Consider the following 24,047-nt stretch of genomic DNA (forward strand, 5'->3'; position numbering starts at 1 on the left):
TGAATTTTTCTCTATCATTACATATGAATTATAAACTCTAGGGAATTACGAAACCCCCAAATCCGTCGATGATGGTGTTGATATGGTGATAAGGTGTATGATAATCATATTGTCCTACCAAGGTTTAATCCTTTTTGGAGACATAAGCTCACACATGGATTTTCTTCAAGTCTACATAGATTTTCTTCTATGGACTTGCGTGACATACGTAATTTGTGGTTTAATATTAATGTCTGATGGATTTACCCAATGTACACTCAAAAGATAATGACTACCGACCCCTCCGGCCGTCCCAAAAAAATATGCTTGAATTAAGATGATAATTTTGCTATTCAAATTTAACTTGTAAAGCTTGTCCATCAAGTCAATGTGTCATTGTGTCTTACTTGTGAGGGAAAGCTGGTGAAGTTTCCAATACCTTTTTTTCTTTTTGAATATTTTGTTTTGAGAGGGCTGAATTTTCCATAGGTGCTTTAGGGTTTATATAAGGATAATAACATATATATCAAATGTAACCTGAAAAGTGTATGAAATGTCTTTTGTTTTATATCCAACTTCCATAATTACTATGAACTTTTCATGTTAAATTTTATTTTTGTTTCGAACAAAAAATATATTGTTGGATTCTTAAGACCGATAAAAATACAAATATATATTTTTTTCAAATTTTTAAAAAATTTTTGTAAACCCTAAAAGTTATAACCTCATTTTAGAACCTCGCTTTGGGATTTTATAGGAGAATTCCTATGAACTATGGAAAAAAAACACTAGGGGGTTCGGATTTGGGTAGTTTCCATCCATTGTGGTGGTCTTCATGTCCCTCGAGCATGGCTTAGCGTGTGTGACCTATAAGTCTTCATAAGAAAAAAAAAGAAAAAAAGAAGAAAAAACACTGGATTTGATTCCATATATATAGGAATTGAAAACTATATTCAACTTTTTCCTCTCTCTGAGAATTCGTAATCGTATTTATATGTGCGACAATAATGTTTCTAAACCCTAGAAAGTATTGAAGGAAAAAAGGCTTAGTAGCTCTCTCCCTTTCTCCAATTATATGTGTATATGGCTTCAGCACCACCATGGTCTGATCTCCACATAGATCTACTCTCTCTAGTTTTTGAAAAATTGGAAGATGATTTTGAATATCTATCATCTTGTGCAAGTGTTTGCCTTTCTTGGCGCTCGGCCGTCGACGAATTGTCCCAACATCTTCTACCCAAACCACCATTCCAACTATTACTCACTGATGATGATCACCCAGACAAAGGCAGCCGAGTCTCACTCGTTGACATCCAAACCCTAAAAACCCACAAAATTCGAGTTAATCCAGGGCTACTAGGAAGATGGATTCGTAGTTGCTCCTATGGTAGGTTGCTGACGATTGGTCGTGCTTGGCCACATGAAGTTAATCTCCTGAACCCCATCAGCGGAGCGCGGATTAGGCTTCCACCGGCAGGGAACCAGTTCAATCCAAGTGAAGGATTGACGATACTCACCTCGGGGAACCCCTCATGTTCTAATTGCATGGTTTTAGGCATACACTCTTATAACAAAAAACTAGTCGTTTGCAAAATAGGTGACCGAACTTGGACTAGAATCGACAATTCTTGTCTATGTGTTATTTCTTAGAGCGATATTTTACAAGGGTGAGTTTTATGTATTGAAATGTCCACCTATTGGAGATTCTGATTTTGATTTTATCGGTCGTATCCGTTGTGACCTGAATAATTCAATACATGAAGAGGACATGAGACTGCTGCCTCCTCCTCCTATGGTGGAGTTGTTATTTCGATTTCATCGTAATCAATCAGCCCCCATATTTGGATACATTCGCAGTTACTTGGTGGAGTTGATGGATGATTTGTTAATAGTGTTGAAACATGAGGAACAAGACAAAAGTAGAAGATTTGAGGTGTATAGATTGAAGTGGGAGGGTGAGAAGGAATGGGTTCCGGTGAAAAGTTTAGGCAACAATGGCATTTACCTTGATTATCTATCTTCCATATCTGTCTCGATTGGGGAGGAGAATAGCAGAGAATGCAGGGCAAATTGTATCTACTTTGTTGAAGGATTATACCGTGGTGTCTATGACATGGAAACGCAGATTACTCAATGGTCTAAACTCTCAAGTTCGTAATGCTCGGTAATGGAAATTAGTAGCAATCATCATCATCACTCTCCAATGGTTGATTTCTTATTTGTAAGTTATATTCAATAGTGGTTTTTTTGCAAACTTTGTTTCATTGTTTTGATATTGGTGCGGATCAAAAGATAGAAGCAATTCTGTATTAGTTTAGCTTGGTTTTAGGCGAGTTTTACCACGTTATCATTTTGTTTCTTTTTTAGTTGAATAAAAATTACAAAGGCGAGCATCATTTTGTTTTCAATATTTGGTATTTTTTAGAATCAATAAAGTGTTGAAACTTTAAATTTTTTTATTCGCGAGTCGAATCAACATATTTGAGTAGAAAGTTTCTTTTATCATGTCACCCCCACATCAGATATATATACACACACATTGATTGATGAAGAGTACTAATTTCTATGATTAATAAGGAGTAGTAATTGTTATAGGACTTTATAGCAAGTTAGCTCTCTTTTAGCAGCCTCAGTTTGTCTTCTGGGTGTGAGGAAATGTGGCTTCTGTAGTCTATGACAATTTTTGTAATCTCCCTCCTATTGTTAAAGGTCTGCTTCAGATGGATAGGTTGGGATCCCAGCTTTTCGTATCAAAAAATAAGTTTCTTGTGGGTTTTGTGCTCATTGTTGTGTGGTTGGTTATGCTTTTATTGTGTGTTTTTCTTCTTATTACCAAGGAAATGCCCCCTCGTTTCTTGTAAGCCATGAAGAGAGGCTTTTTCTCTTCATTGATCAATAAAATTCCCGGGCTAAGCCCTTTTTCAAAAAAAAAAACAACAACAGTCTTTTGGTCCTTAGTGAGCTGGGATTATATCCAACCAATAGTCTTAAACTTTAGCTAGCGTATTAATAGTGGAAGATTTGTATAAAATATTGGCTTGATTTTGTTTACAATATTTCACACACACATACATATACAATCCTACAATGGAGGAAACAAAATCGGAAACTAAACCAAACATGATCATATGGAAAGTAAATCAACAAGCAAATCAGGCATGACACACAAAGAATAAGTCAATGATAGATACACCAAATCAATCAATTAGTTCTAAGATATAACCAAGCTTAGAAGTTGTTTTCAAATGCGCAACTATATATATATCAAACGCCATAGAGATACAAATGAAATAGGAGTGTTTCTTCCTTTGGTAGTTTTGATTGAATTATCTCTGCTGCAATGGAGCGTTTCCATTTTGTATTCGTGTTCCTATTTCCATTCAAAGTCGTATATGGTAGTCTTCTTCAAAGTCTAAACCTTAGAAAGTATTCAAAGAAAAAAAAAGAAGGCTTACCTCTCTGCCTTCCTAGCTCCAATTATATGTGTCTATGGCTTCAACACCACCTTGGTCTGATCTCCACATAGATCTACTCTCTCTAGTTTTTGAAAAATATGGAGATGATTTTGAATATCTATCATCTTGTGCAAGTGTTTGCCTTTCATGGCGCTCGGCCATCAGCAAATTGTCCCAACGTCTTCTACCCAAAACACCATTCCTACTATTAGTCACTGATGATGATCACCAAGACAAAGGCAGTCAAGTCTCACTTGTTAACATCAAAACCCTAAAAACCCCCAAAATTCGAGTTAATCCAGGGCTACAAGGAAGATGGATTCGTAGTTGCTGTCATGGTTGGCTGCTGACGATTGCTCGTGCTTTGCCACATGAAATTAATCTCCTGAACCCCATCACCGGAGCACGGATTAGGCTTCCATCGGCAGGGAACCAGTTCAATCCAAGTGAGGGATTGACGGTAGTCACCTCGCGGAACCCCTTAGATTCTAAGAGCATGGTTTTAGGCATATACTCATCGAACCAAGAATTAGTCGTTTGCAAACCAGGTGACCGAACTTGGACTAGAATCAAGCATTCTTCTCCAAAGAACTTGTTTTTTCGCAGCGCGATATTCTACAAGGGTGAGTTTTATGTATTCAGTGATCCGTGTATTGGACATTATGATTCTATCGGTCGTATACGCTGTGACCTGAATAATTCAGTTCATGATCTCTTCATGGAGGAATTGATACGGATGCCTCCTCCTTCTCCTACGGCGAAGTTGTTATTTCGTTACCAGCCTACTGACTTACACTCTGCATTTGTATACATTTTCGGCTACTTGGTTGAATTGATGGATGATTTGTTAATAGTGTTGAAATATAAGCAATCGAATCCACAAGACAAAAGTAGAAGATTTGAGGTATATAGATTGAAGTGGGAGGGTGAGAAGGAATGGGTTCCAGTGAAAAGTTTAGGCAACAATGGCATTTACCTTAATCGTCCATCTTCCACATCTGTCTCGATTGGGGAGGAGAATAGTAGAGAATGCAGAGCAAATTGTATCTACTTTGTTGAAAGGCGAGACCAATGGATCGATCGTGGTGTCTATGACATGGAAACGAAGATTACTCAATGGTCTCCACTCTCAAGTTCGTAATGCTCGGTAATGGAAATTAGTAGCACTCATCATCACTCTCCTATGGTTGATTTATTATTTGTAAGCTATATTCAATAGTGGTTTTGCAGATTTTGTTTCCTTGTTTTGATATTCCTAAATTGTTATAGGGCGTTTGGAATACCGAATCATGAGTTCGGAATTGCATAAAATTTGGAGGGTGACTCGTCCCAGCATGGTTAATCGGCTATTTTAGCCAAATTATGTTTATTTAGGCCTTCTAATTAGCATTTTACTATTTTTGAATATTTTCTTAATTACAACAATTTACACTTTTAGTTTCCTTATCTACTAAGTATCCCGTTTTCTATTTATTTAGGGTTCTAATCTCTTAAGAGATCATTCTACTATTTATAAAAATTATTTTGAGATTATTCCTATTCTAATTTAAAGTAGGAAAACTAATAGGAAACTACCTTAAGGAAACGTAATTAATAGACAACAATTAGTGAAAGCAAATGCTAAACAAATAATTGAAAGTTGACTAATGAGTCCCTAATCAAATTGGCCTCGTATTGTGGACGTGGACAGCTTCTCGTTGGAAAGAACTGTCTCACCTTCATGCAGGTTGACATGCATGGCCTTCATGGTCACTTCTTCATTGCTTGTCCCACCACGCTGCTCCTTCAACTTTAGCCTATGAGCCCGATTATAAGCATTCGTTAGTTGTCTTCCCTGGTCCTTATCATACCCATGAAACTCACAACAAAGACTCCACACCAACCAAAAACAAGTGACCCGATCGAGCCCTCCCATGACTTGATAAAGCAAAGTCAACACTTAAAAGACATAGAAGCCAAAAAGTGGCTCCAACTGTTAAAGTCCCACATCAGTTGAGTCTCCCAACCAAGAGTGGTTTGTACGAAAAAAAATTCCCAAAAAGAGGAACAAAAGGGCATGGAAGGGGGAAGAAGATGAGATAAACAATAGAGGAACATTTTACAGATGCACTATAATTTCATTATGCCTTGAATTTTCAATTCCGAGGTTCAAGGCTAGAAAATTCAATTCTGGATAGGAATGGAATTCGTTGTTCCATTCCGATATGAAACGCCTAACCAAACGCATGAATTTCCTTTGACCCGGAATTCACTATTCCAGTACTGGACGGAATTATGCTGCCAAACATAGCATTAGTGTTGTGAAGAAATTTGTATAGATGTTAATGAACAAAATTAGCAATCTCTCAATACATGTATAATTTTGAAATGAAGTCAAAAAAAAAAAAAAGAAAAAAAGCAAAGGATCAACAACAAGAGGAAGTTCAATAAATTGGAAACATTAGAATGAAAATTGCAACACATTGTCCTGAGATTCAAATATAAGGTGAAGCAAAACATGAATGAAAATCACTCAAACTAAAACCAAAAAATAAAAAAAAACCCTAACGTTTCCTTCAAATCTCGACCAATTTCGTGATATGCTTGCTTTCCATGTCAAAAACACAGACAGAGACCTTACCAACATATGAATCGTTGTCATATCCATGGTCAATTTCATAAAATGGATCGATAAAATAGATACAATTTGCTCTACAACCTTTGTTCTCCCTCTCATCGCCAACTGCAACCGACATGGAACTCTGTTGACCCAAGTATAATGCATTGTTCTCCAAACTTTCCACCTCCACCCATACGTGCTTACGCTCCGATACCAATTTGTATACCTTAAAGTATTCCATACATTGTGAATAACATGGTCCCTCTCCCATATGTCCCAATACTATCAACAAATCACCCATCAACTCCACAAAGTAAGCTTGCAAGTGGCCTCCCTCTGGCGACGGTATCAATGGCTCTATTCTTGGACGGGCCTCATCAACACGAATACGATAGATTAAACCATCGATGCCTAGTCCAGGTCGACCATCCTCATAACGATGAGTAATCCAACCTACAAAGTAAAATTCACCCTTATAACAAATTGCATCCTTGAATTGAATCATGATATCTCCAGGAAAGTCTGGAGATCCTTTTCTTGTCCAGCCTTGATGATTTGGTCTGCAAATACTATAACTATGGAAAAAATCTTTTCCACCTAAAAATATACAGTTCGGATCCAAAGGACTTGTAGACATGACAACTCTAATAAGTGGATCAAACTTCCGATTCCAAGAGTGATTCATGTAACCGGATCCTCTTCCTTGATTTTCCCGCTCTACTAAATACTCAATTGGAAAATATGAGTATGGCAGCCGGAGAATAATTCCAGTAAGCGGATTCACAAGGTGGAGTTCCTCCCACAATAATTGACTTGCAGTGAACAATAACCAACCATTGGAGCAACTACGAAAGTGTCTACCACGTGGGTGGGGAACTCGTTTTACGTGAATTCTTAGGGTTTGGATGTCGAAGAGGCGACATTGAGCTTGATTCGCAGGTGTGTCGTCGAGGATATGCTCCCAATGAGAACTTGGCGAGATGATGCCTTGGCTTGTGAGAAGAATCAATGGCGCTTTCGTTGTAAGATAGTCCAACAATCTTTTGGCAAGCGAACGCCAGGAAACACATACTTTTGCACAAGAAAATAAATCATCGATGTCCTCACTAACTTTTTCAATGATTAGATTGACGATATCAATTGGAAGATTGGACCAAGGTGGCGATGGAGTCATTGGAACAGGAAAATACAAAGGAAAGAGTAACACAAACTTGAAATCTCAATACTTGTTTCGGCAAAGGGTTGAAAGACACAAGGAAAATAGTATTGATTGATTGATTGATATCCTTAATGTATAAACAATGACCTAGTATTGATTGATATCCTAAAATGAAGGAAAGAGAATTGGGAAACGAAAAACCAAACATGATTTGGAAAGCAAATCATGCATGAGACGAAGAATAATTAAGTCAATGATACACGAAATCAATCAATTACTTCTAAGATTTCGTTCTATCATATATAACCTAGTTTATACCCAAAGAGGTTATTTGAGCTTATAAGCCGTATTAACTTATGATCATGCCATTGAAGACAAAATGTATGGGCTATATATGCCTATATTTGTAGAGAATAATCAGGATCGTCACTATGTTCACCTAACTAAGGTATTGTGCGTTGGGCCTTGGCTTGGCACCTTTTGGTGGACTGGCATGTGTTTTATTTCAAAAAATATCCCGCCTCCTCCATTTGAACTCATGACATTTTGGAGGTGGGAAAATGAGTACCCAACTTGTCATTTAAATTAGTTGATAAATTAGAGAGCTAGTGCAGAGACTAAGAGACAGTGAAGTCGAGACGGGGTGAACATTTTATAAATTTATATGGAGTATTCAGATCGAATATCTCATGCATCAGAAGTAGCGCATGAGATGACAATATGAATTACACAGACACTGATGAAAAAGTGAAATTGTTCAAATAGCTTATTTAAGTCTATATTATACATACTCACACTGGTTTACAGATACTACTATGTAATTCATCAAAAGATTAATTTTGACATGTCCAACATCACATCAAAAGATTAAAAATATAAATATTTATTATGATAGCTGACTATGTGTGTATATATCCAAATTACTTGGTTAATAGACTAGTGGTGAACAGAAGATCTTGAGTTCAATTATTACCCGGAGCAAGACACTTTTCGTCGCGCGTTGGACTTTGGTCAAACTTATGCTATCGTCAAGTATGAAACTTCTGTGCGTACAAGCCTAACAATTTGAGTTTAGACTCATATCAAATGTTCAAAAGATAAACCTATATGGTCTACTTCTCAGTTATCAAACATATATATATAATTATAATTATGATAGCAACAAGAGATCTTGCACGGCGTTGCACTAAAAGGAGTGAGACACCTAGCAATGATAAAGACCTTTTGTTGGGTTTTCTCCCTACAACACATTTGTTTAAAACATCTCTTATACCTTTGTTTGTATGAAAGATTATTTGCCTCTTCTATTCAATTCAACCACAAAACTGCCCCTCGCATGTGTTATGCCTTCATCATGTAAATAATTTTTTTTCCCTTCTAACTATCATATATCTGCCTTTGATTTGCGTAAATCCTCATAAATCTTATGTTAATATATATAATGATTGAATTTCCAAGATGAAAGAATTCATTCTCGACCAACTTGACCACATACATGCGGTTATCTCATTGTAAATACTTCTTTGTTGGTAACTGAAAATGATGTCATACAAACTTATCCTTTAAAGATCCGATATGGTCCACATGCACATAAATTTTCACCTGATGACGGGGTAAGTTGTACCAAATCTCAACTTGTAGCCACCGTAAATACTTAATAATATGTGTTACCTAATTCAATTATTAGTTGGTAAAATCAATTCTCTTTACTCAAATTGCAAATTATTATTGTAAGATAGTATGGTGATTTAACTAAAATGATTCACATTTCCAAACTAACCAACAAGCCAAAATGATACAATTTCTTTTTGTTGGAGTGAAACAAAGACACCAAATTGGAGGTTAATGAAAATGAACTTTATGAGAATTTCTTGCATATTTTGCAGGCACATAAGTCAAGTATACATGACCGACCAAAGTCTATTATAGGTAAACAATTGAATGCACTTTTTTGACCAATTTGGACTATGCACCACCATTCTTTTTGTTTACTGATTTAACTAATCAATGGAACCCACTTGAAACACAAATTCAAATGTGCTTATTTTTTTAATATAGGGACGAGGATGTAGAGGATGAAACTCGAAAGCTTTATGGAATATCATATATATGATTATTATCTAAGCTATTCCTGATTCTTTAAATGTGCTTCGTTTTGATTGATCATGAACCAATTAACACCCAAAATGTACAACTCTGTCTTCAATCATAGACCAGTCAGCATTCAATACAACAGGGTCAAAGTCATTGGTTGATTGACTAGGGTAGATGGGGTTGGAATCCTGCGAATAGTGTTTGTGTGTATTTATGTAAAATTATTGGTGTGATGTGTCGGACCCAAAAAAAAAATTGCTATACAAGGGCTCCACACTCCTTGTCTCTCCCTCCGTTTCTCTGTTCTTTACTCTTTTGTTTTGTCAAATACTTTACGTGCTCCTTTCACCTTCACTCTCCTCACTGAGGTACAGAGCAAGTTAAGCTTTCGAAGGTTATATCTGAATATCACAGACCCTATAAATCCTTACCTTCAAGGACGAGTAAGGTAAGCAATTCCTTGTCTCTGTGGCATTTTAGCTTTTAAAGTTTATTCCTTGTTTGGCTGCAAATGTAATGTAGAAGTAGAACTCTCTCTCTCTCGATTTCATTGTAATGCTTGTATCGATTTGGGAGTGGGAGAGATCTGGATGTTATGGAGCTGTTATGATACTTGATGGATTGAGTATGGAGTATGTGGTTAGTAATTGTTTATACATTGTTGCTGAAATGGGGTTTTTGGGTTAAGTTGTTCTTGCATGTGAAGTTAATTTAGTGTGATTTTGATCATGGGAATTAGTGAATGTATGTTTTTTTGAAAAGTTGCGATTTTTTTTTTGGCTGATGTTTTTTCGGAGTTCGAACGTTATGTTTTTCAATAATTGGCTTTGTCCTTTGATTCATTAAGGTTCTCTCTGGTTGCCGAAAAGATGTGGGACTGAAAGCTGTTAAATATGTTGGGGTCAAGTAGGATAAGTTCACTTCCTATCAATGCTTATTTTTGCAAGGGTGCAACCTAGGAGTCTCTGGTTAAATAGCCTCTTCACATATTATGTGGTGTAAGGTTTGCATATGCATAATGCGGGTGCCTTGTGCACAATATTTGTTTGCTTTTTTTTTGTATATATAGAGGTAATGAACATTGTGATTAGTCTTTAATTCTTTATACTTGTCTTATTGCATATGTTTTAGTGAATAAGGTGAGGGTCCTTTTGGTGTATGAGAGATCATGGCAAAATTTAAGTATGTTTAAAGAGTCTGGCATTGTGGGTTGATGGGAATGAATTGATTCTAGAATTGGTTGCAAAGGTGAAAGCGGAGAAAGGGAGAGAGGGCTGTTAAGTGTTAAGTATAAGTGGTTCTGTTTTTGTATCATTTGCACATCGACTAGGTGGAGAAATCAATTTTGGCTAGGCCGGTTACTTGTGACTTGTAAGGTCCAACTAATAAGACGTGCAATTAGAAATTTGGTTTTCTGACCTTCTAATGTTTCCTTGAAAGCAAGATGGCATTGAAGGTTAAGTTCGGTGCATGGAATTATATTTTGGGGCTTTGTCAGTTTGGTTAATAAAAAAATGTCGAAAGTTATGCAGCAGTGCGATTTCAAAATTTTGACTAAGACTAACTTGAAGAAGGAATACTGTAAACAATGGCGTGGGATTTACTTGAACTCGAATAGCTATTTAGTATGGTCTATCCTCCTTTATTTGATTTTTTCTACTGTTCCAATGTTCCTTTTCGCTCTTTGTTTGGAACCTTTTACTGTCCAGTTAGTTTTTATACAATTGATTCTGAGAGGTGTGCTTGTTTTACTGCACTGTTGGAGTATGCTTTCTTTCTGGTCAATAAAATCTTACATTTGGGTCTATGTTCCTGGCTTGTGGGTTTACTTTACTCTGTAAAATATATATATACACATGCGTATAGAAACATAGACTGGTGTTTAAGCAGTCTCTATTTCGCATGGGTAGGTTGCAGCATCAACGTGAATGGCAGTGACAAGTGCTCAAAACACTCTTCTTGGAGAAACCACTTGTGGTTCACTCCTGCAAAAACTTCAGGTAACTTTTCTAGTTTGTTTTATTTTACTATGTCCTGTCACTTATTTTGCCCCATTCATTAAATATGACCTTAGTGTCATCAATTCTCTGATCTGTAATATACTTTAGGAAATCTGGGATGAGGTTGGTGAGAGTGATGAGGAACGGGACAAGATGCTTCTTCAAATAGAGCAGGAGTGCTTGGATGTCTATAAGAACAAGGTTGAGCGGGCTACTAAGTCAAGGGCACAGCTCCTTCAGGCCCTTTCAGATGCCAAACTTGAGCTTTCCAAACTTTTATCGGCCCTTGGAGAGAAAAGTTTTGTTGGAATTGTGAGTTTTTGGTTAACCAAGTCATTAATGTAAATATTTGTGGAACGAGGGTATAAATATGTTAATTTATGTGCATCAGCCTTCTTAGTTTGCCCTTGATACATAAAAATGGATTCCCCACTTTCTTTTTGTCTCTAATTTCTTTCAGCCTGAGAAGACTTCAGGGACAATCAAAGAAGAACTAGCAGCTATAGCACCAGCACTTGAACAGCTTTGGAAGCAGAAGGAAGAAAGAGTGAAAGCGTTTTCAGATGCGCAGTATCAGATCCAAAAAATATGTGGAGAAATTGCTGGAAGCTTGAACATAAGTGAGAACCCTGCAGTAGAAGAGTCTAACTTGTCCTTGAAGAAGTTGGATGAGTATCATTCCCAGCTTCAGGAACTTCAAAAGGAAAAGGTAAAGCTCTCGTTTTTCTTGGTTAAACTTTTATTTGGTAAATGAAATGATCATGGTGTCATAATGATATTTTAAGTTTATCACTACTAATTAGTAATCTTGAATTGGCAGAGTGATAGGTTGCACAAGGTGCTCGAATTTGTAAGCACTGTGCATGATCTTTGTGCTGTGCTTGGGATGGACTTCTACAGCACTATAACTGATGTTCACCCAAGCTTAAATGACTCTACCGGTGTAAGCATTAGCAATGAGACACTATCTAGGTTGGCTAAGACAGTCTCAGGGTTAAAAGAAGAGAAGAAGCAGAGGCTTCACAAGGTAAACTATATCAATTTGTTTACTTTTAGAAGAATCTATTTGAATTACTTTGCTTTGTAATTTACTTATTTGATTGATGGCCTTTATACATCCATAGAATTTGAAGTATTCAGAAGACTGCCTGTTGTAATATTCTTGGCTATCATTAAGCACATAGTCATTGAATAATTAGATCATGCTTACTTCAATAATTAAATTATGTTTATATCTTTTATTTTACGTGTACATACAAACATGTATCATGGTGGTAGAGTTGCAGGGGTGCAACCTAGATGTCATAGGTTTAATTCATGGAAACAAGTCTCCACATATTATGTGGGATAAGGTTTGCATAATCATGTATGTCCCCAATCCCGCCCACTGCTGGAGCCGTGCTCATGGGAGTTGTTCACCAACCTTTTTCTAGGAAGAGGGTTGTTATGAAGAACATATCACTAAATTTGTAGTGAAAAAAAAGCATTTTCTCTTTGCTTTTCCACAGAGCTTGCTTTCTTGTTATTGATGTAGCTTCATTGTAAATCAGAAAGTAGTCAGATAAAAAATTCTGAACTTCTGGACAAGTTTCTTGTGAGAGAATTTGAACCCATGTTTTTCACAACTGAGAAAACTTCGTTTTTCTTAGCGCATTTACTACTGCGCCCACGTTATTTTGTATGTCATTCATTATCTAATTGAGTTGTATCTCTAGTTTCCATTCTGCATTTAACATCATAGATTGAGTCTCACAAACACACATGAATCTGATCCAGCAATTTTAATAACCTATTGCCGCTTGTTCTCTTTTCCAGCTTCAAGAGTTAGCAACTCAGTTAATTGATCTGTGGAATCTGATGGATACCCCCATTGATGAAAGGAGACTTTTTGACCATGTAACATGTAACGTATCCACCTCAATTGATGAAGTAACAGTCGCTGGGGCTGTAGCACTGGATCTGATTGAGCAGGTATTCTAGTTCCACCATCTGTGGAACAGCAGATTTTGAGTTTTGGCACCATTTACTCATTTTCTTCTTTCTGCAATTAAGGCTGAGGTCGAAGTTGAAAGATTTGATCAACTCAAGGCCAGCAGGATGAAGGAAATTGCTTTCAAAAGGCAAGGTGAACTTGAAGAGATATTTGCCCATGCTCACATTGAAATAGATCCAGAGGCTGCTCGAGAAACGATTATGGAACTAATTGATTCTGCGGGTGTCGAGCCTGCTGAGTTACTTGCTGACATGGATAATCAGATATCAAAGGCAAAAGAAGAAGCTCTTAGCAGAAAAGATATTTTGGACAAAGTTGAGAAATGGATGTCAGCCTGTGAAGAAGAGAGTTGGCTTGAAGACTATAATAGGGTAATTTTCTCACACTGTGTGCCTGCATATTTTATGTTCATGCTGGCGTTCTTTTCTTTGGTCTCTCTCTAATTAGCAAAAAGAACACGTAACTTTTGACATAACCAGATTCCTTACTAGAGCAAGACTTTTACACTCCAAAAGCATCTCCTAATCAAACGTGCTTCAAACATTCAACTATCTGATCCAACCGGAAGGTCCATACATCGCTTTTCGAACGCCAACAACCCATTGGCAGATTTATTAACTATGTTGATTTCTTTTGTCTGGTCATACTATTATTGCAAAAGCACTGGGAACACATTTAGCTGAGCATCGGGACTACTTCAACCAAGGAAGTTAGCGTATTACAAAGGATACATATATCTTTTCGAACATACAAGCTTATCAGAAAGTACAGTTGACTTTTGTACTCGTACCTGACATTGGCTCCCTGAAACAGGATGAAAACAGGTACAATGGTAGTAGAGGTGCACATCTAAATCTCAAGCGTGCAGAGAAAGGTCGTATTCTGGTGAATAAAATTCCAGGTACGTAATAATAAGAGCGACACCTCTGCTATTATGACATGCATTAATATTTTTCATTCACGTATTGTCTTGCAATATATGAGTGTGTCTGTCCTCTGGCAGTTAGGATATTCAGTTGGTAAGAGTAATTCATTCTCTCCATCAAGTATATTAATCATTCCACAAAATAAGATTGAATTTCAACAAGTGTTTGATTTAATTCAAAATTGACATATTTTAATTACCTTATGATTATTCCTTCATGAGAACTAGAAAGGGAATGGACTTGATCTTGTTCCTTGTGTATTGAATAAGAGACTACACAGGATCTGCACGAACTTCCTTTTAATATCCATCAATGGCTTGTTCTTGGTAAGAGGTGGACATTATTATATGCAAATTCAGGTGTATGGTACACATCAGTACTCGGTGAATTTCTCCTTCGGATTCAAAATAGATATGCTTTAGGGCCTATGATGGCATTTGTGCCCACTTTGCTTTTGTCATTGAGAAACTACCACAGGTGGTACTAAATATAGGCAGACTTCTAGATTACTGAGTTTTCCCCCAATATCAGATGATCAATTATGCTTGAAACTTTTAAATGGAAATTAACAGTTCGTGCTGCATCCATGCTTAACATGATTGCATGGTTTCGTTTATAATGTTGTATTGACATTAAATTTGGGCCATGTAGCTATGGTTGAAACCATGGTTGCCAAAACACGGGCTTGGGAAGAAGAACGAGGGCTACAGTTTGCTTACGATGGTGTTCCTCTCCTCGCCATGTTAGATGAATATGCCATGCTCAGGCAGGAAAGAGAAGAAGAGAAGCGGAGGATGAGGGTAAGTTCTAGGCATGCAATAAAAGCTTAAATCTTGAAACTATCTAGATTGGCAATTGGCAATTGGCCAAGGCAAGATTTGGTATTCAAGAATCGTGGTTGTTTTTCTATTTTATTTCTCATGTACCAAATGTGATCATCTTTGGACCAAATAGGATCAAAAGAAGTACAATGAGCTGCAAAACACGGAACAAGAAGCGAGTCTCAGTTCACGACCTAGTCCTGCAAGACCAGTTGGCACCAAGAAGGTAGTGGGCCCTCGTACGAATGGTGGTGCCAATGGAACTCCCGGCAGACGCCTATCACTGAATGCTCATCAAAACGGAAGCAGGTCCACAACCAAAGATGGGAAGAGAGATAACAGGCCAGTTGCTCCTGTCAACTACGTGAAAGAGGATGCTGCATCCCATGTTTGCAGTACTGACCCTGTTCCTACATCGCCATGAACATAATCAGTAGCTAAGAGTGAGGTCGAGAATTGTAATGTAGGTTTACGGCTGTGATATTACTAGGTCCCGTTGTAGGGGATATATAGTCAAGAGATGAATCTATTGAGTAAACTGTGTGTAGTTTTGCATGTTATATTGCCGTTTGGTTTTAATTCTGCGGAACCTATTGTAGTACTAATAGGACTATGAGTTCTTCTATGGGATTTTTTTTGAAGGTGTCTATGTTTACTTTGTCCATAAATACTACTTATTTCTGTTGATTAATTCGTCTTGCTTCCTTGTTTTTTCATGGCTGCTGCGGCACCAGCTTGGTCTGATCTGCTACCAGAACTCCTCTCCCAAATATTTGAAAAACTTACCAACAATGTGAACGATCTATCATCTTGTGCAAGAGTATGTGTTTCATGGTGCTCACTCATCCAACAAGTACTCAACAATCTTACAACCACCACACCATTCTTACTTCTCACATACCATGGCTATGAAAGACAGCTTGCATGGTCGTATAATTACCATTGTGACGATCTACCCCCAAATCAAGCAAACTACCACCTCTTCTACACTAAAACAAGAAAAACCCAGCTGATGGATTTACCAGAGCTTCGCGGGCAACGGTTTCACTCTGCCCTTGACGGTTGGTTCTTGACAACTGGTTGTGCATCGCTGCATGAAACCCGCCTTCTAAATCTGCGTACAAGAGCTCAGATTAAGCTTCCTCCAATATGGGAAAGACGGCCTTCATGGTCTGGATCAGGCTATGTAATAAAGGGATAGAGAGTGGTCACTTCTACAAGCCCTTCGGACTCCAATTGTAGTGTTTTGGTTGCGTATTATGGCGATGGAAACCTTGGTTTTTGTAGGCTGGGTGACCAAACCTGGATCAAATTGGATTATTGTGGAGACGAAGTTGATTATGCTGCTGATGTGATACGCTACAAGGGTGATTTTTATGTTGTAGGGCTAAGATTTCCAACACGGAATGATTATGTCTATCGTGTTTGCGGAGATGTTAATCAAGATGATCATCCAATGATGGAGAAATTGATTCGGCTGCCAAAACCAAGATACAACAAACAACGAACCAATTACTTGGTTGAGTTGATGGGTGATTTGTTGCTAGTCTCCAGATATTATGTGTAAAGAAATAATAGTATTAGTATACAAAAAGGAAATATATGGGAGAGCTACACAACACACAAGACTATATGGTTTAGGGTACATAAATTAGAGTTGAAGGGTGATGAGAGAAAATGGGTTCTGAGTGAAAAGCTTGGGAAACTATGCCATATATTTGGGTCCCTTCAAATCCATGTCGATCTTAGCACAAAGCAATGGTAGCAGAGAACGTAGGTCAAATTGCATCTATTTCATTGATGATTGTTTTCATAAACATTATCGAGCTAATACCGGTGTCTACGATATGGAAAAGAAGTGTTTTAAAAAGCTTTACGAGAGTCATTAGCTGCTAAAGAGTACTCCATTGGATTGGTTTAGACTCCATGAAAATAGTACATTGGTGTGTTTTAGGGTTTAGTTAATGTTTTGCTATACACATTATTTTTCTTTACTTTTTAATTAACGTTGAAATTGTTATATTCTAATTTTAAGACAATTTTTCTATAGTGTATTTTCATAGTGATTTGATTTTTTCTTTTTTATACTATTAGGGTCATCTACAGAGAATGACATAGTTAGAATTAAAACGACCTAAGTATATCACGTAGTTACTCGGAGTCTAGAATTTATATCCAATGATGAAGAATATGTTTAGTATAGAAAACACAATAGTGTGTTATAATTAATCACTTGGCGATAGTCTAATTGATTATTTTTTCAAATTCAAGGTCTATGGTGCCCGAGGTCTAGAGTTCGAACCAATCAACTGAGATATTTTCTTGTGCAATCCTAATTCCATGGATTTGTCTCACTTTCGGGCCTCTATTTGGGGACTTGAGGCTTACAACAACATAGCTGTCTGAAGAGCAAATTGGACTGGGTGGTTCCTTGGTTATCAAGAATAATGGAGTAATGTGTCGCATCTCCCAAATCACAGTTATGATAAGAATCCCAGTATCCCAACTGTATAGAGATTTTGCAAGAAAAGATCAAAAAAATTAGTCTACATTGAAGAGGCTTATTCACAGCTAGTAAAAGCCCAGTACTCAAGGCCCATTGGGCTCCTTAGTCCTTTAGCAACAGCTTCCAATTCTCGTCAACGACTTGTTAACCGTCTTCCTAGTAATTTTAGAAGAGGAACCCTTGTTAATACGGCGTCGCATTCTATCTAAATCCTTGCTTTTCATGATCGATCGAACTCGAGAAGGAAGAGAACAACTTTCCTTCTCTTCGATCGAGCTTTCTCTGTAAGCAATAACCGAATCGAATCGAATCGATGGCCATGGCGGGTGAGAACGAACCGGCGAAGCTTCTTTTACCGTATTTGCAGCGAGCGGATGAATTGCAGAAGCACGAACCTCTCGTCGCTTATTACTGTAAATATATATCTCAATGCACAATTTTCAATCCCTAGAAGTCCTTGTGGAGTTACGATGGATGCTTTGATTCTGTCTGTACTGAATTTTTTGGATAATCCGGTGTGTTTGATGCTTCTTCTTTTTTTGGAGGTCGATTGTTTGGCATGGAAAAAGGGTTGAGGATTCCCCAGAGCGAGCGAACCAAGACCACCAATGCGCTTCTCGTCTCTCTCATGAATCAGCTTGAAAAGGTCTCTTTGCAATTAGTGAGATATATAATGTTGAGTTTCTTATAGTTCAAACAGAGAAACTTTGGAATTAGAAGTTTGAGAATCTGGTACGACATGAGCAATCTAAAATTAAGGGAAATTAGAAGGGAAAAAAAAAAATTTGTGTTTCAAGTAGAATGCTTTCGGTGGCACTCTAGTACTGAGGCACTGTGTCAAGACCAGTTGCACGGCTGCCCAATCTGAATTTGCTAAAGTGATGTTGGGCACTGCTTTGCAGCTTAAACTGCTCGTGTTTTTTCTGCCAGTAATGCACTAATGCCCTCTCATAGTTCATAGTATTTTGTTAGTCCTAAAAATGTTCCCTTTTGTAACAACATAATTCCTGAAGCATGATTAAGTGTACTTCTTGTTTGTGTTGATTGGTGATTTTCATAAGAGATTCTTAGTGAAAATAGAGAAGCAGGAAACTTTTGTTCGTCATTTGCATATTGAAGGTTTGTGTAGATTTCCCTGTTTTAATTTGTCATTTATGTTTGCCTGTATTGTCTTTTTGCAGGATAAAAAGTCGCTGAAGTTGTCCCCTGAAGACAGTTTGCACCTGGAGGGATTTGCCCTAAATGTCTTTGCCAAGGCAGACAAGCAAGATCATGCAGGGCGAGCAGATATGTACGACTTCATTTTCTTTTATTTTTTTAAATGTTACTTTTAAATCTGAGTTGTTACAATTTATTTAGTTGTCATACTTAGGGCAGCATTACTCAAACGGCTTGACTTCTTCAAGTCTGAAGTGTGATACACAGAAATGAATATAACTGATGCATCCTGGTGGTTGTTGAGAAAGGATGATATCATATATTTACCTAGCATACTTAATCCTGGATCAAAATTGGGAAGTTTAGCATTTGGTCACACATGACCTGGCATGCTAAAAGAAATTAAGCTAACTGCTCCTTGATTATGATATGTGCAATATCCTCTGTATTATATGTTTATATATATATATGGATACATACATACATGCATACATACATACATGCATACATATATACATATATACATATATATATAGAGAGAGAGAGAGAGTCTACTTCAGTTGGTTTCAATCTTATTTGACTCGTGCATGAGGGATAGTGGTTGTTTGTGTTTGTACAAGTAATTGCGCACTCAATTATTTTAGGTAATTATCATTGTTTTGCTGTCTGGAGGATCAAACACGCTGTAGGAAGTTCAAACATGCAGTCATTGCTCAATCAATTATTTTACAAATCGATATGGCTCTTACTGTTCTCCCAATCCCCTTCTCATTTATGTCTTGTTGGTTTGACCATGGATCAGTAGTCAATAATATAACATACGTGTAATTCTTTGAATGTTTGCGAATATCTTTATTGATGTCACGTATCTGAAGTTCTATCATTTTTTTTTTTGTGAAATGTTTTCTTCTTTTATGAGGGATAATGGTTGTACTCTTTGCTTGTTTCAGGAACACTGCAAAAACATTTTATGCTGCAAGCATTTTCTTTGAAATCCTATCCCAGTTTGGCCCAGTCCAGCCTGATGTGAGTGTTTCAATCATCTTATTTGTCTCTATATTAGAGTATTCAGGATATAGAATCTGATGCTGGATAGTTCTGGCATCTATGTGTCCGATAATAGTACTTAATGAAGTTTGGACTAGGTATTGTACACGTTTAGTAGATGACTTTAATTCGTACATACAGCTCCAAATGGTTATTGTAGAGTAGCTCAAGCTCGAGCTCGATTAAGTTCAATCCGAGTGTTTGATTGCAGTTGAGATTTGAATCAAAATATAGTGAGATTCCGTTTGGGAGGTACAACCTTTTGAGATTTTCTACTGGCAGATTTTTTTGAGTATATTAGCTAGTTTTTCAAGCCAAAATCGAGCTTAACTAATATTTGTTGGGATGAGTGTTGACACGTATGAAATGGATAACTGCCAACTACTTTCATTCCGACAAGAAACCTGTTTGTTGTTAGCAACCATGGAGATTATGCTTAAGATAAGAGTCACCTAGCTGCTGAAATTTTTCAAACAATGTTTTCTTCCTTGTTTCCCACATTTTTGTCTCCATTGCTTCTAGCCAGTAATATGGTTAGCTAGCTAGAGCCAGTCTTGCCTTTGTCCACCATAGTGTGCCATTGATGATTCCTATGGTATCTCTCCCTATGACCCTTTGTTGGAGAACCTCTTATGAGTATCATATTTAAAGGAATCTGTGGACACCCTTTACATAGGTCAGTCATTCATACTTCAGTTTCGACTTTTGAGATGATATTTGGCATATCTTGTTTTGGGCAATCAAGCCCTCAAAGATTGCCGAAAGAGAGCTCTGATGAGCAAAATGTTAGCATAACCACATCGGTGATAGAGTTCATCAAGCAAAGCTTAAAGAGGGAGAAGACGAAAAAGAAGCAGCTGCAGCAGTTTAACCCAGAAGACAAGCAGCAGCTAAAGGTGGTTTCTTTACAGGACTGGATCTTGGATTCACCAAGATTGAACGAAGATTGTCCGAATTTTGGAGAACAAGTCTTGAAACAATTTTCTGTTAAAGTTTATCCTTGTTTGGTTCAAGAGAAAGCAAACTTTTCGTACAATCCTAGAGAAAGTTTCTCACAAGAGAGATTGTTGAAGGATTTTGAAGTTGACACAGAAGAATTGGAGGAATGTTCTCTCAGTAAAAGGCTAAGTAAGAAAGCAAAGAAGAGGGTGAGCTTTCGACTACCAGAGGAATCTGATATCTTCATCTTTTATCCAGATGAAGATGAATTAGAACATTGAGTACTAGTAGATTAAATTTGGTTTTGAGCTGCTGAGTTGTTCCAACACTGTTTTTCTCCTTGATTATTGTATTGGCTCCGCGTAAATCCCAATATGTTATGAATGCCCTAATCTGTGTTTTCTTCTTGATTATTGTCTTTGCTCCGAGTAAATCCTAAGATTGTCTCTTATTCATTAAAATTACAACCCTTTTTGTTTTCTATGCAAATAGAAATTGAAACAAGAAAATGTGGAAGAAAAGAAAACTTCCTTCTCTACTTGGAAAGTGAAGCAACAATGTGGAAAAACTGCAACTGCTCTAGTAGCTCTTTTGCGCGGCTGGTGGCCCGTCGTTCCACCCTCGAAAACAGCTCGATACTAAGCCGGTCCCCAATGTGTGCATCGACTAGGACCCCGGCCACGGTCCTGCAACTGTTGGCTAGGGCTCGACCCACCTCGGCCGCATCGTCGGGCTGGTTAACCACAAGAGGGCTTCCTCCTTTGAATACCTCAAGCTTGTTGATAGTGAATGTGGCATCAGCTTCAAGCACCTCCTTGAATTCTTGTAGGCTTGGAGCATACAAAGGTATGTTGAAGTTGTCTCGTTTTTCACTACCAATTAGGCCCTGAAAATTTTCCAACCACCCTCAATCAGACGTTTGTTGGGCTATTTGAGAAGTTGGGCCCTGTTTCTAGCCCAAATTAGAGAGCCCAATGGATCAAATTCATGCAAACAAACCCAATAACCTTAGTTTTTTTTTTGTGTATTACTCTATGAGAAATTAGGCCCTATTTCTAGCCCATATTAGCGTCCAACCACCAAGATCATTTGCTCTATGAGAAATTGGGCTCTGTTCTTAGCACAAATTTAGAGCCCACCCAATGGATCAAATGTCATATTGGACACAAACCCAACAACCAAGATCTTTCATGCATATACATGTGTGTCGAAAATGTTAAGGATTTCAATGTTTTCTGTCTCAACTATTTTAAATGTTGAGATAGACGCACATGATTCATATAAAAATGTCGATCTACATTGTCTCATATGATTCATATTAAATTATATGTGTCCATCTCAATATTTATGATAGTCGGAATAAAAATACTGAGATCCGTAAAACTGGAATGTGTGTGAAATATATTCCTCAATCGAAGTCGTAGGGTATGATGATATGTGTTTCCAAATTCTAAGAAATCCCCTGTGGTCAATATACTATGGCCCACCCACCAGTGAACGGCAATCATATTGCCGACTGCCGACAGAGCAACAACAAAATCAACTGACGGCCAACTACCAACTCCCATTTTGGGACATAGTCGGACGGCTAAGATTGATCTAATTTCATCATGGCATTTCCTTAATTAGGTCAAACAAGCATGGCAGTTGGCACCCACATAAACAGCCTCAAATCAATCATACCTCTTGGACAAGATCATCCCATGCATCCTGAAAGTGGGTCCCAAAGAGGAATCCTGCCCCACCTTGGTCCGTGGGATCCAGTGAAGTTCTACCCAAGCAGACAAGAAACATGGACCCACCACTTCTCATCTCCATTGATCTTGATCTAATGAACCCTGCTAGGTCAGTCTTGAACTGTTCCTTGTAGGCACTTGTTGTGCTTTCATTTGCACCGTGGATGTACACCTTCCCTTTGTTGTAAGCCGTTGATCTCTTGTCTAACACACTCTCTGGAACCTGACCAATACATATACACAAGAAAATCTCCATTACTCCTGGTTTACCATTTCATGGACTCGCACATAGTTTTGGAAAATTTCCTAACTTTTAGTAAATAGTTATCATAGGAATCCGAGAAACTAGTATCCGAATTATTCCAACTCGCACATAATTTCATGTGAAATACGTAGAGCTCACGAATTTACTTGAATCATGTGTAGTTGGGATAACTGAGACACCAACTATTGTGATATTTATCATTTTCGTTTAGTAAAATCCAGTCAACAATATATATATATGTGTGTGTGTACGACCATGATAAATTAATAAATGTAAAGAAAACAAGCCACAAAAAGTGTGAAGTCTAAGTCATTGAAACAAAACCTGAGAAAGCCAGTGCAAGGAAAATGCAGAGTGGAAAACATCAATGGATCTCGCCGGAAAAAGCCTCCGGTGGAAAGAACCGGGCACTCCAGCAGCGAAGTAAGACCGGTGACCCTTGGCGGCGAGGAACTCCTCCATGCTAGTGCTATAATTGGCAAGGGGAGGGAGGAGCTGAAAGAGAGTGTTGAAGTCATTGCAAGGGAGGTCGGAGAAGAAAGCCGAGAACTCCGGCGGCTCATATCCCAAGGCCTCGTATCGCTTGATCATGTGGTTGATGATGACTTCAACGGTGGAGATTGTGTTGGTGCCACTTGAGCATCCTAGGTCAGCCACCACAAAGGGAATTTCAGGGCAGTTTAGTTGCACTGAGTCTAGGGTTTCTTCAAGGAAGTGAAGCACCGATCTAGCATGTATCGCCTGCATGCATGGATTCATAAATAGTTTGGGATTTAACCACATCAACCAACAAAACATGGAATAAATATGAAAAGAAAAAAAACTTCAACTTTTTCACTAAAAATTTTATGTACAAACTGGTTGTTTAGGTTATTAAGTTGCAATATTTGAAAATTTGGTGATTGAATTGAAAAATGACCCATCTTTCAGTGATGAAAGCATGCTTAATATTTTGACTACGTTTAACGTAACTATATGTATATAATTTTTTTCAGTGCATAATCACTTGTAATGAAAACTTTGGTGAAAACCCAAATAGAGTACAATTTCATCTGAAAAAGGATGGTGAAAATTGGATGAAACCCAAGTAGGAAGAGAGAGATCTCTAGAGAGAGAGGGAGAGAGAGAGAGAGAGGTGTGACAAACTTGAGCTTGAGAGTTGTTGGCATAGCTAGCCTGTTCTTTGCCTCCTTTCATGCAAAACATCCTTTCAAGCTTCATATTAGGAACAACAACATTGTCTCCCTTGAAAGCCATGATTAACAGCTACTATATTGTGTGTGTGTGTGTATGTATATTTGTGTTAGTGATAATAGATCGATGAGAGAGGCACATAGGAGCCTCATTGTTGTTCACTATATATAGAGTGA

At 37.7% G+C, this 24,047-nt stretch overlaps 4 protein-coding genes across 5 annotated transcripts; 3 read left to right on the forward strand and 1 right to left on the reverse strand.

Annotated features, from left to right (window-relative positions):
* The first annotated feature begins 3,468 nt into the window (after positions 1-3,468).
* On the forward strand, positions 3,469-4,684 carry LOC119986129. Its single transcript, XM_038830678.1, has 2 exons — positions 3,469-4,567; positions 4,665-4,684. The coding sequence occupies exons 1-2, from the start codon at positions 3,469-3,471 to the stop codon at positions 4,682-4,684; spliced, it is 1,119 nt and encodes a 372-aa protein (XP_038686606.1).
* A 4,879-nt stretch (positions 4,685-9,563) lies between these two features.
* Positions 9,564-15,669, forward strand: LOC119985414 (65-kDa microtubule-associated protein 1-like). 2 transcript variants are annotated; one of them, XM_038829717.1, is made up of 10 exons: positions 9,564-9,734; positions 11,197-11,286; positions 11,395-11,598; positions 11,747-11,995; positions 12,107-12,313; positions 13,102-13,257; positions 13,339-13,650; positions 14,093-14,180; positions 14,857-15,005; positions 15,160-15,669. In XM_038829717.1, exons 2-10 carry the CDS (start codon positions 11,215-11,217, stop codon positions 15,448-15,450), a joined length of 1,728 nt encoding a protein of 575 aa, XP_038685645.1. In that variant the 5' UTR covers positions 9,564-9,734; positions 11,197-11,214; the 3' UTR covers positions 15,451-15,669. The 2 variants fall into 2 exon arrangements, with proteins under 2 accessions (XP_038685645.1, XP_038685646.1); XM_038829718.1 differs by having other exon boundaries at positions 11,756-11,995.
* Positions 15,670-17,726: 2,057 nt separating this feature from the next.
* On the forward strand, positions 17,727-19,995 carry LOC119985166 (protein HOMOLOG OF MAMMALIAN LYST-INTERACTING PROTEIN 5-like). Its single transcript, XM_038829369.1, has 4 exons — positions 17,727-17,945; positions 18,078-18,178; positions 18,714-18,823; positions 19,641-19,995. The coding sequence occupies exons 1-4, from the start codon at positions 17,846-17,848 to the stop codon at positions 19,774-19,776; spliced, it is 447 nt and encodes a 148-aa protein (XP_038685297.1). The 5' UTR covers positions 17,727-17,845; the 3' UTR covers positions 19,777-19,995.
* A 1,089-nt stretch (positions 19,996-21,084) lies between these two features.
* Positions 21,085-24,001, reverse strand: LOC119985165 (indole-3-acetate O-methyltransferase 1-like). The gene is made up of 4 exons (XM_038829367.1): positions 23,824-24,001; positions 23,002-23,418; positions 22,360-22,635; positions 21,085-21,562 (listed from the first exon to the last, which is right to left on the reverse strand). Exons 1-4 carry the CDS (start codon positions 23,932-23,934, stop codon positions 21,212-21,214), a joined length of 1,155 nt encoding a protein of 384 aa, XP_038685295.1. The 5' UTR covers positions 23,935-24,001; the 3' UTR covers positions 21,085-21,211.
* Positions 24,002-24,047: the final 46 nt, after the last annotated feature.

This window comes from Tripterygium wilfordii, chromosome 19 (assembly GCF_013401445.1).
Source record: "Tripterygium wilfordii isolate XIE 37 chromosome 19, ASM1340144v1, whole genome shotgun sequence".
Taxonomy (NCBI): Eukaryota; Viridiplantae; Streptophyta; class Magnoliopsida; order Celastrales; family Celastraceae; genus Tripterygium; species Tripterygium wilfordii.

What these genes read in the sequence shown, in the direction of transcription:
- LOC119986129 (XM_038830678.1), top strand. Translation starts at nt 3,469, where the DNA reads ATGGCTTCAACACCACCTTGGTCTGATCTCCACATAGATCTACTCTCT. An exon ending in TCAATGGTCTCCACTCTCAA is followed by an intron (nt 4,568 to 4,664) that starts GTTCGTAATGCT and finishes GTGGTTTTGCAG; the next exon opens with ATTTTGTTTCCTTGTTTTGA.
- LOC119985414 (XM_038829717.1), top strand. Translation starts at nt 11,215, where the DNA reads ATGGCAGTGACAAGTGCTCAAAACACTCTTCTTGGAGAAACCACTTGT. An exon ending in AGGAACTTCAAAAGGAAAAG is followed by an intron (nt 11,996 to 12,106) that starts GTAAAGCTCTCG and finishes TTGAATTGGCAG; the next exon opens with AGTGATAGGTTGCACAAGGT. An exon ending in AGAAGCAGAGGCTTCACAAG is followed by an intron (nt 12,314 to 13,101) that starts GTAAACTATATC and finishes TCTCTTTTCCAG; the next exon opens with CTTCAAGAGTTAGCAACTCA.
- LOC119985166 (XM_038829369.1), top strand. Translation starts at nt 17,846, where the DNA reads ATGGCCATGGCGGGTGAGAACGAACCGGCGAAGCTTCTTTTACCGTAT. An exon ending in ACCTCTCGTCGCTTATTACT is followed by an intron (nt 17,946 to 18,077) that starts GTAAATATATAT and finishes CTTTTTTTGGAG; the next exon opens with GTCGATTGTTTGGCATGGAA. An exon ending in TCATGAATCAGCTTGAAAAG is followed by an intron (nt 18,179 to 18,713) that starts GTCTCTTTGCAA and finishes GTCTTTTTGCAG; the next exon opens with GATAAAAAGTCGCTGAAGTT.
- LOC119985165 (XM_038829367.1), bottom strand. Translation starts at nt 23,934, where the DNA reads ATGGCTTTCAAGGGAGACAATGTTGTTGTTCCTAATATGAAGCTTGAA. An exon ending in CCAACAACTCTCAAGCTCAA is followed by an intron (nt 23,419 to 23,823) that starts GTTTGTCACACC and finishes CCATGCATGCAG; the next exon opens with GCGATACATGCTAGATCGGT. An exon ending in GGGATGATCTTGTCCAAGAG is followed by an intron (nt 21,563 to 22,359) that starts GTATGATTGATT and finishes GAAAATTTTCAG; the next exon opens with GGCCTAATTGGTAGTGAAAA.